The sequence below is a fragment of the Mirounga leonina genome, unplaced genomic scaffold, assembly GCF_011800145.1.
Source record: "Mirounga leonina isolate KUSES-001 unplaced genomic scaffold, KU_Mleo_1.0 Mir_180, whole genome shotgun sequence".
NCBI classification, from domain to species: domain Eukaryota; kingdom Metazoa; phylum Chordata; class Mammalia; order Carnivora; family Phocidae; genus Mirounga; species Mirounga leonina.
In genome coordinates this window covers 2,095,299-2,112,661 of record NW_023270469.1, presented here as the reverse complement: position 1 = coordinate 2,112,661, position 17,363 = coordinate 2,095,299, and the positions used below count along the sequence as shown (strand labels likewise).

Here is a 17,363-nt window from a genome sequence, read left to right as displayed (position 1 = left end):
CAGGGGAGCCCCGCTTTTCCCTACCTCCTCTGCTGATGAACAGACATGAAGTCAAACACTCCTCTAAGATGTAAATCACGGCCTTGCTCACTATCAGGCAAAAAAATAAAAAGCATATGTTTTATCCTGCTGCCAAGAAGAATGTGGACTCCATTCTGGAGGATAATGCAAGTCTTAGGAGCCTATGAGGACAGACAGATGAAATATGCTGTCCATGCATCCAGGGCAGGGACACAGGAACACCCGCATGCAACGGGGTCCCCAGCATCTCAGAGACCACAGCTTGTCCAAACCCCTGCTCTCCCCATGCACCAGCTGAATGGCCCACCCTCACCCTGGTGGGCAGAACACACTGACAACCGGTCTACCACACTCTCAATATAAACGCTATAGAAAACTCTCTTCACCATCTCCTGCTGGCTCCATGATGCCCATGATGGCCAAGTGGCTCCTCCTGAAAACCCGGTCAGCGGTCACTACTTTGGCTCTCCGTACACACACTTTGGCTTTCTCCTGTGCAAACAATGCACTTCAAGATTGTTACCGCGTAACAGGATTGGCGTGTCGGTTTGTTTCCTGGGTGGTTTTGAAAGGACAGCTCCGTTTCTCGGTTCCAGCATGCTACCGGTGCTTACAATAACAGACAAGGATGAGTCTCTTACTGCCCCAGAGACAAAGTGGGGTGACCGCAGGGGGCAGGGGTCTTCTTCTTTGTAATGTGTGTAGTGCTGTGGGCAAGACACTGTGACTCTCGGTGCCAATGGTTAGACTCGAGGCACAGCCCTGAAAATGCATTCAGGTACGCTCCTGTGGCTGATGGCCCCGGAGGTCCACAGCCAGGCCTCTCTGAGGCATTGGTACTGCTGCTTAGGTGTTTCTCCAGGCCCAGGCTGTGAAGGCTGGTGACCTGGCTTATGATTTTTGAATCAGAGTCCAACGCACACTCCAACCTGACAGAAACAATGCTTCTGAATGGCTCCCAGGGTTTTAGCCAGGATGGCCACCTCATCATAAATTTCTGCACATTGGGCGCCTGGGTGGCACCGTCGTTAAGCATCTGCCTTCGGCTCAGGTCATGATCCCAGGGTCCTGGGATCGAGCCCCGCATCGGGCTCCCTGCTCAGCGGGGAGGTCTGCTTCTCCCTCTCCCTCTTCCCCTCCCCACTGTTTGTGCTCTCTCTCTCTCTCAGTCTTTCTCTCAAATAAATTTCTGCACACTGTGTCAAGAAATGGCATTGCGCATACGGCACAGGATATGAAGTTGCACAAGCAGATAAAGCATCCACAGAAACACTATGAACAATCAGAAGAAAAGCAAAATTAGGATGTAGTGCTAATAAACAGAGCAATCCTTGGTGGGTTTTTCTTAATGTTCCCAAAAGGTCATAATAAATCCACCAAGGCAGAATAATGTTATTCTGACCCAATCATTCCTACAAGAATTGTCTGGTATTTTCCACCTGATGGGAAAATCTTTTTTTTTAAAGAGGGGCTAAGAACAATGCCACATCCTCTGATTGTTCTACAAACGTTCCCATAAGTCATCAAGGGAAACTGCCCTTAAAATAGCTTGAAGGCCTGTATACTCACCAGCACCGTGTATCCTTCCTTCCAGAAAACCACCCAGTGTGAACGCCACCCTTTGTCACAGGTCCTGTCCCCACTGACTGCAAGCGAGCACACCACCCACGCCGCCTACAGGTGCTTCTCAATCCAACACTGGATTTGGTGGTACCGGCTGTCGATTCAAAGAATTTCCTTGGTGGGGCGTCCAGCTAGCTCATTCGGTGGAGCATGTGACTCCTGATCTCAGGGTCGTGAGTTCAGGCCCCATGATGGGTGTAGAGATTAAGTAATAAAAACTTCAAAAAAAAAAAAAATTGGGGGCGCCTGGGTGGCTCAGATGGTTAAGCGTCTGCCTTCGGCTCAGGTCATGATCTCAGGGTCCTGGGATCGAGTCCCGCATCAGGCTCCCTGCTCCTTGGGAGCCTGTTTCTCCCTCTGCCTTCCTCTCTCGCTCTGTCTCTCATGAATTAAAAAAAAAAAAAAAAAAAATTCCTTGCTAATCTTTTATATAAAGGAGCTTAAGCAATTCTTTTTTGAAAGTATTTACTCCAAAGATAGCAAAAACAAAACAAAACAAAAAGCTGGGAAGGGAGAAACATGGGTCAGCCAGACTTGAGGGAATTTATAAAATGAAATGGTCATGCTGTGGAGACCAGAATGGGGACACAGAATCACCCTATGACCCAGCTGTCATTCTACTTATGGGTACAGCCCCCAAAGCACTGAAAGCCGGGGCTCAGATACTTCTACACCCGGGCTCACTACAGCACTCCTCACAACATCCAAGAGATGGAAGCAACACAAGTATCCGCGGGCAGATGAGCACATCAACACCACATGGTCCATCCACTCTCTGGAATGCTATTCAGCCTTCAAAAGGAAGTAAACTCTGTCACCTGCTGCAGTATGGATGATCCTTAGGGACATCATGCTCAGGGAAATAAGCCAGTCCCCGAAAAAACAAATATACTGTATGATTGCACTTCCATGACGTACCTGGACAGTCAGACTCCCAGAGACAGACAGGATGGTGGCTGCTGGATGGAGGGAGGGCAGCTGGTGTGTAAAGGGACAGAGCTGCAGGTGCGAAAGATGAACAAGGGCTGGAGGCGGCCGGGGGCGGGGGGCGGGGGGCGGGGGACGGGGGGGTGTTTGCACAACAATGTGAACGTACTGAACTACTGAACGCCACAGAGCTGTACAATTAAAAATAGTCCAAATGGTAATTTTTGTTGTATGTATATGTTACCATAATAAAAAAATTAAATTGCCACTTCAAATACTCCAATCAGAAAATTTCCAAAAAGCTATTTGAAAAATGTTTTGCCAGGAGGGAAGAACAGCCTAGTACTTTGGCAGAGTCAAGTCAACACGTAAGCGGCAGCCTCCTGTGACCTAACTGCCCGGGGCTGCCAAGCGCTCTACACTCTTTCCTGTCTGATGAGCTCAGGGCTGCGTGATGGACTTTACCAAAAACGTCCTGTCCCCACAGCACATTTCTGAACATGCACTAACTCTGGTCAGTCTCTAGAGTAGGAGGTTAGAGGTTTTCTCTCTCTGCCCCCCCCCCGCTGCAGGAGAACCCAGGAGACACAGCTCTGCTTCTCGAGGCCCCTGCCCCAGAGGAGAAGGTGGAGATTCAGGGACATGGCAGCCGTGGCAGTCAGGGCTGAGATGCGCACGCACGTCGGAGCAGAATGTGACAAAGAAAGTGAGTGCCGTTCTTCGGGGCACTGTGTCGGTACCGGAAGGCTGACACAGCGGGGACCTCGTCTCATTCTCCCAGTCAATGCCATGAGGAGGGAGCTCTGCCAGGCTGGACAGGCACGGCACTAAGACACCACCTGCAGAGTCTGGGGGCAGACGAGATCCATCTGGAAAGGGGGGTTCTCTCCCAGCCCTGAAAGCAGCCGGGTGGCGGAGAAGGGAGTCCACAAGAGTCTTAGGTATGGAGAGGCTCCAGCGCAGACTATTAACCTGTGGGCCCGCCAGCAGAGATGTACCAGGAAGTGCAGGTGGCGGGGGGGGGAGGGGGGTACAGGGAGGCCACTGTACCACTACGTAAGTCAGAGGCAGGAGGAGAGGATAGTGTGACCCAGACGTGGTACCAGGCAAGCAGGAGGGAGCGAGAGAAGAAGAGCTGGAGTGGGCACCAGAGGCTTCTTTCCTACCTGCTGTGCACGCACACAGTTCTCTAAATAAAACTAAAAGGCAGTTTGATCAGAAAAATTGATTTTTGTTTGCACTAAATTAGGGGATAATTATACTCCTTAATAAAATATGGTTCACACTTTTACTTCTGAGGCTAAAAAAGAAGTCAAAGGCAGGGGCTGGGGCTCTTGGGGGAGGGGACCTCCACCAAGCGGGATGGAGGGGTCAGGCAACCAGTCCCCAGGTTTCCCGGCACAGCCACTGGGTGCCAAAACCCAAGAATGCCCTCCAACAACAGAGCAGTGACTTAAACCCCTGGGCTTCTCCAGCACACTGCTCTACTTAGCTATTACTGTAACTGCATGAAATGCCTTTTTTTTTTTTAAATAATGTAGCAGATCTGGAAAAACACTCTGCAGCCACCTCATCTTAGGATGGAAGAATGTATAACTCAGAACCTGGACACAGCCCACAAGTGTCTCCTACTAAACACCTGGACTATTTGGGAGGCTTAACAGTTCCCCAGGATGGCTGGAACCGCCTACAAGATTAATGTGACTTGTTCTCAACGAATTCAGGCCACGTGAAGAGAAACAGTCTCCGTGCCAATGGATACTGTGAGAAGCGCCCTCTTCCAGCAGGAGGACTCTGAGCCCAGTCCAGCTCCCATGACAGGTACCTGCTGGCCAAGGGAGACCCGTTCCTGCCGACGCCCACCCTTCCTGACTGTCCCACTGTCCCGCCACCCATGGAGGAGACCAGGACAGAAGCCTGTGAGCCTGACTCTGCCATCGTCTCGCCCTGGACGTTGTCTAGTACTTCCGACACTTGCCGGCTCCTCCACTCATACCCCACGGCAGGCCTGGCCGGCTCGGGTTCACCAGCCTCTCCATCGCCACCGGGTGGACAGCGATGGTATCGGTGGCAAAGGATGCTGACTCATGTGTTCCAAACCCTGCCCATCTCGGGAAAGGGCCTTCGTTTTCAAGAGGAGACTTGTTCCTCTGCAAAGTCCCAAAGACACCCTTGTGTTTGCACGCCCTTTCCAGCCAGAAAGACAAACCCAGAGCCTCAAATGCATTACGTAATCACCTTATGAAAACAGTGACAATGGCAGTGCCTGGTCCTCTAACAACTAATCCATTCTTTTTGGCAAGGTACCACTGTCTGTCCAATTAAATATGGCCAGGGGGAAATCTTTACTCGATGCTCTCTGGGTACCAGGTTCACTTTCCAGCTTACTTTTTTAAGGCTGAAATTAAGGAAATCTGAAAAATGCTCCCCTACGAGGCACCACTGTCTTTTTCCCTTTCCTGCTTTGCTGAGGAAAAGTAAGAGATTTCTCCATAAAGCAGCATAGGAGATTCAACTTGAAAAAACAGAACTGCAGTTCCTTCAAGTGGCAAAGCAGAAGAAAAAGATGAAGGTTTTCCTCCAAGTTCTGAGATCCTGCTACATGTACAGGAAGGGGGCTGTAATTATGATGGAATTTAAACCCACTTTAGACTTAAAAAAACAAATCAAAATATTATACAAATATCATTCTATGTGTCAAAAAAATTTACCATCAAGGGAAGAAATGGGCAAATTATATATTATAAATTCAAAACCAGACACCGACAGGTACTGAACTGAATAATATGAAATCCTCGTGTCTGAGTATTTAAAGCTCAGTGTGGAAAGAGAAAATACATGTATGAGCATTTCCTTTGTTTCTAATTTTGTCTTTTGCTATTATTTGAATATTTTGATTTAGAACTACAGTCTGAATGTACACTTCAAAATTCACCAAGTAAATGGTGAAGTATTAACGAAGAAAAGCCTTGTCAGGGTCAAAGGCAAAATAACGCACTTGGCTTCTACCCTCAGAAGTCTGAGAAATGATGACTTATTTATAGCCCCACATGCAAGTAACTGCAGGAGGCCGGCAGCCAAAAGAGTGATGCATCAAAAAAAGTGTTTACCCTCACCCTGGCCTGTGCCTGCCCTGGAGGGCTGGGCTTGGTTCGGTTTGTTTCCTGTAAAAGGATAAATATCACCTAGTTGTTTTGTGCTTGCCCCTAAATCAGGAGCATGGACTTGGCTTCTCACTAGCAACCTTCTTCCACCTGCCTAGAGAAATACCACTAGAAAATATTTAACCCAACAGCTCCAGTATGCAGCAAAAGACCAAAGTTCTATAAAAATAACTGACTTATTGTTAGGACACTGGAAATTGTGAGCTTCTCACCAAACATTATAAATATAGCTACCTCGTTTTTAAGTTTCTAGCGCTACCCCCCACCCCCACAAACTCATCCTATCATTTTAGGAAGGGCTCTTAAACACACATGCATTGTCTGCCCCCTGAAAGTCAGTCATGGCCCCAAATTCTTTGAAGTAATAAAACACAGGTGTGTGCCATTCTCTTTCCGACTCCCATTTTTGTTGCTTGTTTTCTGTTCTGGAAAATCCAATCATCAAAAGACAGAAAGCAAACATGTAAACATGCAAATTCACTTATTAGTCTCACTCATCCTCCCAAGACACTAAAAAATGGAGCCACCGTTATACCCATCAGAGCTGGACCAGACCCAGAGGTTCCATTCTAGGACAGCTGAGGGGCTAAGACAACTCACCTCCTCAACCAGCCTGAGATCCGGCCTCCTGCCCACCAAGGCTGGGAGGGCTTTGGTTTTTACCTAAATGGACTCGGGGCTTTGGCAGTATCAACACTCACCTTAACCAAATGTCTAGTTCAGGAAAGATGAACTTTGAAAGCTAAGAGAACTAAGATCAGACCCATCCCATACCTGACTGTTCTTATATATACAATGAGACCAACTCTATGAGACATCTATGAATACCATACGGGATTGCCAGCCATCCAATTTTTGACATAGATAAGCTGGAAATTAAGGCTACCAGAACGATCTAGTGAAACTGAAGACCTAGCGACCATCTTCCTGACCTTCAGATGAAAATCATTACTTAAACCCAAAATACGTAAGTTTGATTAACACTGTAACTTTCACAAAAGTCATTACAAATGAAGTTAAATAGCATTATCACTATAGACTATTAAAGAAATGTCTTGAAATGTATTAAACAGAAATCTATCCAGACTAAATAAATAAAACCCACAAATCAGTAAGAAAAAAAAAAAAATAGGGTAGAAAGTGGGCAAGGAGTAGGGATAAGCAAATAAGAAAAATCCAAACCGCCAATAATGTTATTTTCCAAGTGTGCATCCTCATCAGTTAGCGAACACATGCAAATTAAAATAATTAAAGGTGAATCATTCAGAGTAGAGAGAATTTGGCACATACTGGATTAAATGGGATAATTCGGAGCAGCCGGACCAGAAATGACAACTGCCTTGTGGTGAGACGGTGCGTACTGAACACCTGCATGTCACCTTTTGTGACTCACCTGCTCATGCTTTAGTGTCAGGAGGGTAAGCAGCTAAAATTCACAGCCGTAGTAACCGGGCAGTACCGAGTGAAACTGCAGGGCTCACGGCCCACCGCCCCCCACCCCAGCAGCACTACTTCTGCATGTATTCCATCTGCATTCAACAGACATGGAGATTGTTCACTGTACACTGTATATAACTAAATAAATACATAAATAAAAATAAGAGAAGGAACAAAGCATGGTCTCTTCAAATTATGAACCACCACACAGCATTTAAAAAGACTGAACCAGACTTAAATGTATTCACACAGAACTTAAAAACACAAATTCAAAAGGGGAAAAAGCAGATGCACAGGACTTACAGTATGATATATTTCTAAAAATTAAACCATCACAAAATGTTTTATTTGGGGACACACAAAAGCATATGTATACACAAGTAAATTAAACCCACGACAGAGGCTGGTTCTTAGAATCAGAAGGGCAGTGCTGGTCAGAAGTATCAGCTGAGACGTTTTCCTTAAAAAAAAGGTAGAGAAGGGGCGCCTGGGTGGCTCAGTCAGTTAAGCGTCTGACTTTGGCTCAGGTCATGATCTTGGGGTCCTAGGATGGAGTCCCACATGGGGCTCCTCGCTCAGTGGCAGTCTGCTTCTCCCTCTGCCTCTACCCCTGCTCGTGCTCTCTCTCTCTCATATAAATAAAATCTTTAAAAACATAAAAAACCTAAAAATGTTAAAAATTTAAAAAGGTAAAGGAATCAAAAGCAAACATAACAAAAGAATTAACAGTTATTTACTGGGGGTGACTAGGAAAATGCCTCTTTTACCATTTTTGTCTTTCTTTCTTTTCTTTCTTTTTTTAAATTTCTTTCCTAGCATGTCTGCCTGCCTTGGTGGAGAAGATGCCTTGCTTCTAATGTCACAATGACTCTTGCCCCAGGAAAGCGGAACTGAGAAGTGCCCCAGCAGGCAAGGACTGCAGTCCTGCGTCTGTCCCCAACTTCCTTCTACATCTTCATCAGGGCTTCCTGCACTTCCATCAGCAACTCTAAAGAATTCACCCTGAACTCTAACCCCAGTGAGTTTTAATCCATACCATACCTTCAAGTTTTTTTGATTACATAAATGTCGTTACTCTGTTTCTACAGTTGAACTAGATGAGTTCCAGTTCCCCAGAGACAAACCCACCAGAAACCACCACACAGGTCTGGCTGACCTCTGGCTGACTGATGGAGAAACTTCTCAAAGCACAATGGAACACCTGTGAAGAATCTGGGTCTTACAGGTGTACAAAAAGCAAAACAAAGCAAATGAAAAGGTAGAGTTCACAAAGAATGTGGAACTTTCTTTACCTCTATTTTAAAACGTCAAAAGATATGCACTTGCCACATATATGACAAAAGGTTAATACTGCTAATATTCAAAGAGGTCTTAAGACAAAAACAGATGCTTTAAGAGACATAAACAAAAACGCACAAATAAGGAATCACAAGAGATGAAATAAAATGGCCAAAATGGCTCACAGTAGAACAATACCATTTAGGGGGTGAGAGCTTCATGTGCATGATCTTATTTAATCCCCAAGTGACCCTACAGAAGCAGCACTTCCCAAAAATACTTGGGAAGGTGAAGCATGTCCAAGATCTCAAAGCACATAAACTGAGCCTGGCCTGCTGACTAAAACTCCGGACTCTTGACCATTGAGCTTCACTGCAGAGATAAGATGACTGATGCCCTTGTTGGGGAGCATCTGAGGAAAGAGGCCTTCTCACGCACCCTCTCTGGGGATGCAATTCCCAACAGCTGGGCAATGGGCATCTACACCATCAATGCGCATACCCTATTACCCACAACCCTGCTCTCAGAGGAAGTGCACCCTAAGAAAATAATCTCAGAAGTCCTAGAAGGCAGAAGTAAACAGCACAAATTTGTACAAAACCGCACAAAGGCAGCCTTGACAGCATTGTTGATGACAAGAAAAAACTGCAAACCCAAAAGTCAGTTGGTAAGGGCCTAACTGGTCTGGTGGCAGATGTATGCAGTGGAATCCCACAAAGCTTTTTCATGCTAAACTGTCTGGGGAAGAATATATATGGTATGATCCCGTTTAAGTAAAAATGTGTACAGGACTCTACATGTGCATATGGAGACGTGTTCCAAAATTTTAAGAGTGGGTTATCTTTGACTGCAGGGGTCTCTGACGATTTTTACTTTCCTCTTGCTGCTGTTCTGCATTGTTTGGGTTTGTTTCCCAGCTATTCTTTTTACCAAAATAGGAGGCCTCATGGAACACCGGGGATCTATCAACGTTTAAACGTAGAGAGCCTTGAACGCCGGACTAAGTATAAACCTTTCCCCCTGGGATTTGTTACAAAACTGTCCACCACCCTCACTCCTGCCACCAGCATCCCTGACAGGGAACTCAACCCCCTCGGGCAGTGCCCGGCTCCCCCCGCCCCTCAGGAGACCCTCCACAATCCTGGGCTCCCTAACCATTCCGCTCCCCTCAGCTCCGCCTCCCGAGGCCTGAGGACAGAGGAGGATGCCCACTCGCGTCAGCTCACTCCGCGGCCTCAACCCAGCCCCAGGGCAGTCACAGCCCAGTCTCCGCGGCTGGGGACCCCCTCCCCTCGCAGAGCTCCCCCAGAGCGGGTAGAGCGCGCGGCCCCGCGGCGCAGCCGGGACTCCACGTCTCCCGACCCCGCGCCCCGGACTTGTGGGAGAGGCCCCCGGAATCACCGCCCCCGCCCGGCCGGGACCGTCCCCCGGAGGCCCCGACCCGAGGCCGGGCCCCTTCCGGAGCCCCGGGGCGCCCCCGCCCGCCCGGACCCCCGCCCCTGCGCGCTCACCCTCCCGGCAGCGCCGCCTCCAGATGGTGTCGGTGTGCAGGATGCGCCGGAACTTGGTGCAGACCTGGGCCAGGCTGGGCAGGTCGGTGCCGGGTAGCGAGGCGAAGATCTCCACCAGGAGCTCCGGCGGCAGCTCCAGCAGCGAGCAGCGCGGGGGCGACTGGGGGCCCGCGCCCCGGCCGCCCAGCGCCCCGGACAGAGCCGCCGCGCCCGCCTCGATGCGCTCCTCCTCCGGGTCCGTGTCCGGCTCGCTGTCGGCCGCCGCAGTCTCGGCCGGGCCCCGGCGCTGCTGGCGGCGCCGGCAGCCCCGCGACGGGCCCACGCCGCAGAGGCGAGCGCACACCGCCATGCCGGCGCGAGGGACGGCCGTCGCGCCGCCGCCGCCCATGCGCACGCGCCGCCCGAGAGCCGAGCCCCGCCCCTGGGGGCCGGGCGGGGAGCGCCGGGCCCGCCCCGGGGCCTCCGGCCACGCCCCCGCGCCTCTCGGCCCCGCCCACCACGAGGGACCAGGACCGGCCCGCGGCGGGGTGGGCCTATGGGCTTCCCGCGGCCCAGCCACCACCTGACGCCTTCGGGCCTCGGGCCCGGGATCCCGCGCCTGGACGGAGCACGGGAAAAGAATGCTGCTTAAAATGGCACGATGGCGCCCCTTCCTGACCGTGGACGCGCGCGAGGGCCCAGCTCTCCACCTCCAGAGTACGAACTGACGCCCTCCCCACTGCGCTAACCGAGGTCGCCGCGCCGTGCGACGCAGGCCGGCGTGACCGCCGCTGCCAGGACGGCCCGAGGAGGTTGTCCCCCGAGAGCCCCCCTGGGACGGCCTGAGGATCCCACCGGAAGTTCTCCCCTCCTTCACACCCCCAAGACGCCCCGAGGACCATCCCCGAGGATCCCCCCCAGAATGCCCCAGAGGACCCCCTGGAGGTTCCCTCCCAGAACAGTCCCAAGGAGCCGCCTCCCCAAAGTCCCTCCCCCGAATCCCCAGCACCCCTCCGGAGAAGGTCCCAAGACTACCACCACGGCTCCAAGGACTGCCCCAGGATGGCGTCCAGGACCGCGTAAGGCGTGATTAGGTGGCCAGTGGAGCGATGCAAACTTCTCTAGCATTCCGAACCACGGAAGCCAAATAGAACCCTGACATATGCCTATCAGACCCCTTTCTTTTATCTAAAACCTGACATTCACTCAGTTCCACCCTTACTGCAATGAAAAGAAAAATCATGCTAGCGGACGGATCAAAACACCAGCTCCCGCGTTGTCCATACTAATGTTGTGGTTCTGCCCTAGTTACCTTGTTTACTGTGCCCCGGGGCACATGTGTTCTAGAAGGTGGGGCCCAACTGGAGAAATGTGTAAAGCCATCTCGTGACTGTGGCTTACCTTAAATAGCTCACAACAACAAGAAACTGTAGTTAATTAGTTGTTTCCAGAGAGTCAGGCCCCTGACTGTGGGTGTGGTTACAGGAACCTCTCTACAACACAGCCCTGAAGCGCTGGAGGAATTGCCCAGTCTAAAGGGAAGCCTAGAATGCCCTGGCCGGCTCAGTGTTTCTGGGCAAGGGTGATCTTGCTAATCAGATAGAAAATTAATGACCCTGCCAGTTCCCACAAATTCCTCACTATTCACTACCGCCTCTGTAGGGAGGTCTCAAGGTGGGAGAGAGGGAATCCGGTAATCGGGGAAGCGAATCTCTAACAAAAATAACAAAACGGTATGTCCTAAATTAAATCTTGACCCACTTAGGTCCACACAATTGAAAAACAACAGCTAACTGACCTCGCTGCCCCAGCCGGCTTTTCAGTCCAGCCTCCATGCTGGTTTCACAACTCTCCTGCAGATAGTAACACATGAGCAAAATCAGACTCACTGTGGCACTCACCTATTTAAAGGTATTTAATGGCCCCACTGACTCCTTATCACATCACACATACTTGCCCAGTCTAGCCTCCTGGCCATCTCTCCAGAGGAGCCACCTGATAATCCAAAGGTCATCCATCAGCCTAGTCACATCTCTTGACTTTGCTCAAGTGGTCTCCTCTGCCAGGAAGACCCATCTCCTCACTCCGTGCCATTAAAGAGCCAACCCCCTTCCTGCTTGTCCCCAAATAGCATCTCCAAGGAAGGATGTTCCCCTTTTCACAGCACCATCACATTTATTATAAACACTTGCTGCCTTTGTACCAATCTCCCTAGATGTATCTCTTGTCAGGTGGTAAATATGCTAACACACATCATGCAGTCAATGAGTGTTTACTGACTCAATGTTGAATGAAAAAAAAAACTGGCTAAAAGACTAAAAAGTGAGAAATATGAACCAAACAGATTTAGAGAAGCCTGGTGGATCAGCATTATAATCCAAGCTGGGAAGTATTTCAGCAAGCAAAAATGCCTGAACTAATGTGATAAATTTTTGCAGAATGCCCAACTAGCCTATGTGCTATGTTCTGCATGGATCCATAGGTTCTAAAATATAATCCTTGCCCCTGTTACATTTTTGTTTTGTTTTGTTTCTAAATCTGTCTACCCCCCAGTAGGCAATTTTCTCCCAGAGGAGCTTAGACTTGTATTCATGTACAAAATAATTTGGTTAAATTTTTGTCAGAAGAATGGTTAAACTATTTTTTTTTTAAGATCCTATTTATTCATGAGAGGGAGGGGGAGAGAGAGAGAGAGAGAGAGAGAGCACAAGCAAGGGGAGAGGCAGAGGGAGAGGGAGAAACAGGCTCCCCAGGCAAGCAGGGAGCTGGACTCAGGGCTTGACCCCAGGACCCTGGGATCTGGATCACAACCTGAGTTGAAGGCAGATGCTTAATCGCCACCCAGACTTCCCCAAATGGTTAAACTATTCTGTTTATAGTTTGGATTATGCAACTATCCAACAGTTAGGAAGACCTATCTATATCCGTATATCCTTGAGGGCAGGAATAACAGAAGGCTGTGTACAATAACCCACCCCAGGATATGGAAGGATTGAATTAGTGCTAACCAGAATAGAAAGAAACATAGCTGTGGGAGCATGGGTAACCCCTGTTGTCAGGAAGGAACCCAAGGGGAAAGGTCTCGGGTAGCAGATAATTATTACACACTGAATCCTGAAAGCTTTGTGTGTCCTGAATGCTTTTATAGTCCCTTATATATAACGTATCCCATACAAAGTACACTAAGGAGGATATGGTTGATAAAAGAGATCATTTGTTTTAACGCTAGATGAGACTATAATAATTAACTCTTTGTTATGGAGAACCGATAACATCTAAGGAGATAAGCAAATTACAGGGCAGGATATTTTTCTGTTGGTTCCCTAGAAGTCCCAGAAACTAGTATTTCTTGGACCTGAGTAAACTGTTAACTTTACCCATTCTAGTTCTCACAGTCCAGATGTGAAAAGTGGCATCTTACCCACTGCTCAGAAGAAACAGCCAAGGTAATGGAAAAAAAGAAAAATATTCAAAGGCCAAACAAGAGGGCCCATAGACTCCCAAGAGATGCCTCCCTTAACAGTCCCATATATGGGCAAAAAAAGAAAGAAAAAGGGAAAAAAAGCAATCCTTGAGAATTTGCTTAGAATTAAACAAACAAAAAAACCTGTGGAACGCCAAAATAGCTGCTCATGCTCATTTCAGAAATAATGTTAGATTATGTGAGTGATTTGTGACGGCTTTCCCGCATGCGCTCGCTTGCAGATTTCTGAAGTTGTCCACCAGACACAGCTTCATGGCGAGAGGAAGCGCTGAAAAACGGTGCCCCTCCCAGCTGCTGATCGTACCTCCGAGGAGCAAGCGAAGACACTCCTAAACACTGTAACCTATTGAGGGTCAACTTCAAAATCCTCCTGACTAAATCCTTTCTGAGAATAGTGCCTGCGGCCACTCTTGAGCAATACTTGTTTGTTTACTTGTTCCAAAGAGCAAAGAGATGACACAGGAATGATAGGACAGCAGGCCAATAGTTGCCCAGACATCCTCGGGGCTGGACTATCTCTTCCAATCAGAAAGAGGAGAGGTGGGACAGGACAGGCCGGCCTGGGGACCTGAACAACTTCTTGGTTTGACTTGTCCTCCATGTTGTGTGTGGCAAAAACAATGTGTCCTGCACTGCAGGTTAATGTTTCATGCCTCATTTAACAGATTCTTAGAAATAGCTAGACAGTATGATTTACAACCATGTCACCTTACTAATGCTGGGGGCGTTGTGTTCAATTTTTAGTGGTTACCTTATTTTCTTCACAATTATGGTCATTTCATATTATGGAAAAGGGAAGAGGGTCGAGTTATTTAAAATACCACCTGGCTTTCTAGAGTAATAGTTTGATAGTTTAAAGTCACCATGAGATTCCTGGAGAAAACATTTAATAAATTTGAAAGATGTGTTCTTGCTTTTCTACTTTATATGGATTATTTTAAGGAACAGTAATATTTGTTATTCACTTAAAAATAAATCATGCTATGCTTATATTAACTAGCTTAAAATAATTCATGAATATTAATTTGCCACTCTGAAAATTGTTCACTACCTCAGCCTTCTATTAAACTGCAATCTGAGGGCACATGAAATTTTTCTAAGTTACTTCTTTGTATGTTAATATAAGTTAATAAATTTTAGATATAATTTATATATTATGAATATGCTATTCTTACATGGAGATTATCCTTATGAGACACCTTTACATGCCCACAGCCTTGGATGATTTCCTGAGAAACACATAGGGAGATGTGGTTTTATTTTATTTTATTATTTTTTTTAAAGATTTTATTTATTCATTTGAGACACAGAGAGAGAGAGAGAGCATGAGCAGTGGGAGAGGCAGGAGCAGGCTTCCCGCTGAGCCAGGAGCCCGATGTGGGGCTCGATGTGGGGCTCGATGTGGGGCTCGATCCCAGGACCCCAGGATCATGACCTGAGCCGAAGGCAGACGCCCAACCATCTGAGCCACGCAGGCACCCCAGGAGGTGTGGTTTTAGATGCAAGTAGGAATTCAAGGTTAGGGGAAGATTTTGGCAGTCACTGTTAATGTGGACTTCAGTACTTAAAAATCATAGTGATCCTGTCCCATCACTAGCACAGCCCTTGAAGCCTATCCCTCTGTGGCTGTGAACCCAAGGCCTGGGGTAATTTGGTAAAGCTTTATGGATGCCTAAGGGACTAGGGAAATATGAAACTCTCCTTCCCTTCCCCCAACCTCCATATGCCAGATAATTGATTTTTTTTTTCCCTCTTGCATTTGGAACAGTTGTCCAGCAAGAGAACAAAAAGTCCATTTCTTACAAAATAGCAATTAAGCCAAGAACGCAGCTCACCAATCAATAAAAAAAAAAAAAAACCCTCCAGAAAAGAAAGCAGCAAACAGTCCACAGCCTTTTTTTTTTTTTTTTTTTTTTTTTAGGTTTACTGATTTATTTTAGAGAAAGAGAGAAAGAGCAGGGGATGCTAGAGCAGAGGGAGCTGAGGCAGAGGGAGAGAGAATCAGAGAATCTCAAGCAGACTTCCCGCTTAGGGAGTCTGACACTGGATCTGACAACCAGAAGATCATGACCTGAGACAAAATCAGGAGTCCCCCAGCCAACCGACTGAACCACCCAGGTGCCCGCGCACTCTCTTTTAAGACTTCAACCCTGATTATTTTGTTTGGCAAAAGGTAGTTCCGTAACAAGCACTGAATGAAAAATTTTTTTCCGATTTTCACAGAATAAATACAAAGCAGCCAAGATGGTACACTTGGAGCTTGAAGCTTTCCTTTGGAACTTTGAAACCAGAGAGAATGTTTAAGTGCTGTGGATTCAGAGGTTTTTCAAGGTAAATGACGATTACAAAGAGGGGAGAACACCTGACAGAAAGTGACACATGCACAATGCACTGTTGTCTAGTGAACAGCAGGATGAAGAGCTACAGCTAACATCATGGTTCTGGTCTGGGGGAATAACTATACAAGGATCTGCAACATGTTTGGCTTCTCTGTAAGGAAAGAAGTCCCAGCTACAGTGAAACCACTCTGAGGAATATATTTTAGCATGTTTTGTATGTTTGCCTAATAATGTATACAGCACAACCCAATTACTCTATCAAACGATCCTATAAGAAAGGCTCCCACAAACAGAGGGGTAAGAGGTCGGGGAGCTATGGCGATGTTTCAAAGTATTAGGTATTACAAAGCAGCCCAGCCTAGGGCTGCAGCGCTGTCCACCCAGGTGCACGTCCAGTAGACGTGGGGACGTGCGGTAAACGAACGATCTGCAGTCTGCAGGCTCCTCTCCAAGCACCTGACACCCTCCAATGTTACTGCCCGTTCACAGAGAACTCAGGCTCGGGAGGATGCTCGGCGGCGGGGAGGCCGAGGGGGTGTGAGCGGGCGGCCGCCACGCCCCAACTCCCCGGGGCCACATGCGCGCAGTTCCCTAAACACACAGCAGCGACAGGTACCCACTCTAGACGAGCAACCGGCAGCCCCCAGACCCGTGGCGCTGCGGCGGGAGCACGCACCGACTGTATTTTCGGGCCGGAGCTTTCTCGGCCATCGGCACACGGAGGCGGCACACAAGCGACGCGGGGTCAACAGGAGGAGGTGGACCACGCGGGACTTCGGCGCGGGAGGCACACCCACCCTCCTGCGGCCGCGCCTGGACCCCGGCACCCGGGCCGGCCCGACCCGACCCGCGCGCCTGCGCACCGCGGGGTCTTCGCTGCGCACGCGCGCGGCCCCGCTTCCGCCACGCCCGCCATGGCGGCGGCGGCGGCAAACGGCCTTGGCCCCGCCCCCGGGACGCCGCGCCGGTCACCTGACGCAGCTGCGGGCTGAAGAGACACAAGGGAAGTCGCTGTCGCCACAGTCGAGGAGCTTCTGCTGCCGCCGCCACCGCCTGCAGCAGCCGGGACCCTCCGCCTCACCGCCTCCGCTTCGCCGCCCGCGCCATGCCGTCTGAGAAGACCTTCAAGCAGCGCCGCACCTTCGGTGGGTGCCGCGGCGTGGGGGGGTGCGCGCGCCGGAGGGGGCGCTGAAGCGGCGACCCCGGGCGGCTGGGGTCGGCGGCGGCCGGGGCGAGGGCCGACGCGGGCTGAGGGGGGAACGGGGTTTCCTGTGGGGCTGGACGGGGTGGGACTCCGGAGCGTCGGAGGCGGGGACCTAAGGCGGCCGGGGATGGCGACGGCGGACCGGGGGGAGGGCTGAGGGGCCGGGGCCGACGGCGTTGTGGAGTCGGGGGGCGGGGAGGGTCGGGGTTGACCGAGGGCTGAGGGGGTCGGTGTCGGGGCCGGGGGGCGCCTGAGGGGCTGAGGGGGCCGGGGCCTGAGAGGGGTCGGACCCTGGCAGTCCCCTCCCTCGGTCGGCCGGGTCTCGGGCGAGGGCGGCCGTGCGCCCGCTCCGGGTCGGGGCCGGGGGCCGACGTAGGGCCGGGGGGCGACGTAGGG

At 49.7% G+C, this 17,363-nt stretch overlaps 2 protein-coding genes across 3 annotated transcripts in view; one reads left to right on the top strand and one right to left on the bottom strand.

The window, feature by feature from the left end:
• FBXO31 (F-box protein 31) overlaps positions 1 to 10,327 on the bottom strand; it is a 41,545-nt gene extending 31,218 nt beyond the window's left edge. For both annotated transcript variants that reach the window (XM_035024641.1, XM_035024642.1), the window contains exon 1: positions 9,962 to 10,327. In XM_035024641.1, the coding sequence (XP_034880532.1) occupies positions 9,962 to 10,310 (349 nt within the window). In that variant the 5' untranslated portion in view covers positions 10,311 to 10,327. The remainder of the gene's footprint in view (positions 1 to 9,961) is intronic.
• A 6,405-nt stretch (positions 10,328 to 16,732) lies between these two features.
• Positions 16,733 to 17,363, top strand: part of MAP1LC3B (microtubule associated protein 1 light chain 3 beta) — a 13,761-nt gene continuing 13,130 nt past the window's right edge. The window contains exon 1 of the mRNA XM_035024639.1: positions 16,733 to 16,908. Coding sequence (XP_034880530.1) covers positions 16,869 to 16,908 — 40 coding nt within the window. The 5' untranslated portion in view covers positions 16,733 to 16,868. The remainder of the gene's footprint in view (positions 16,909 to 17,363) is intronic.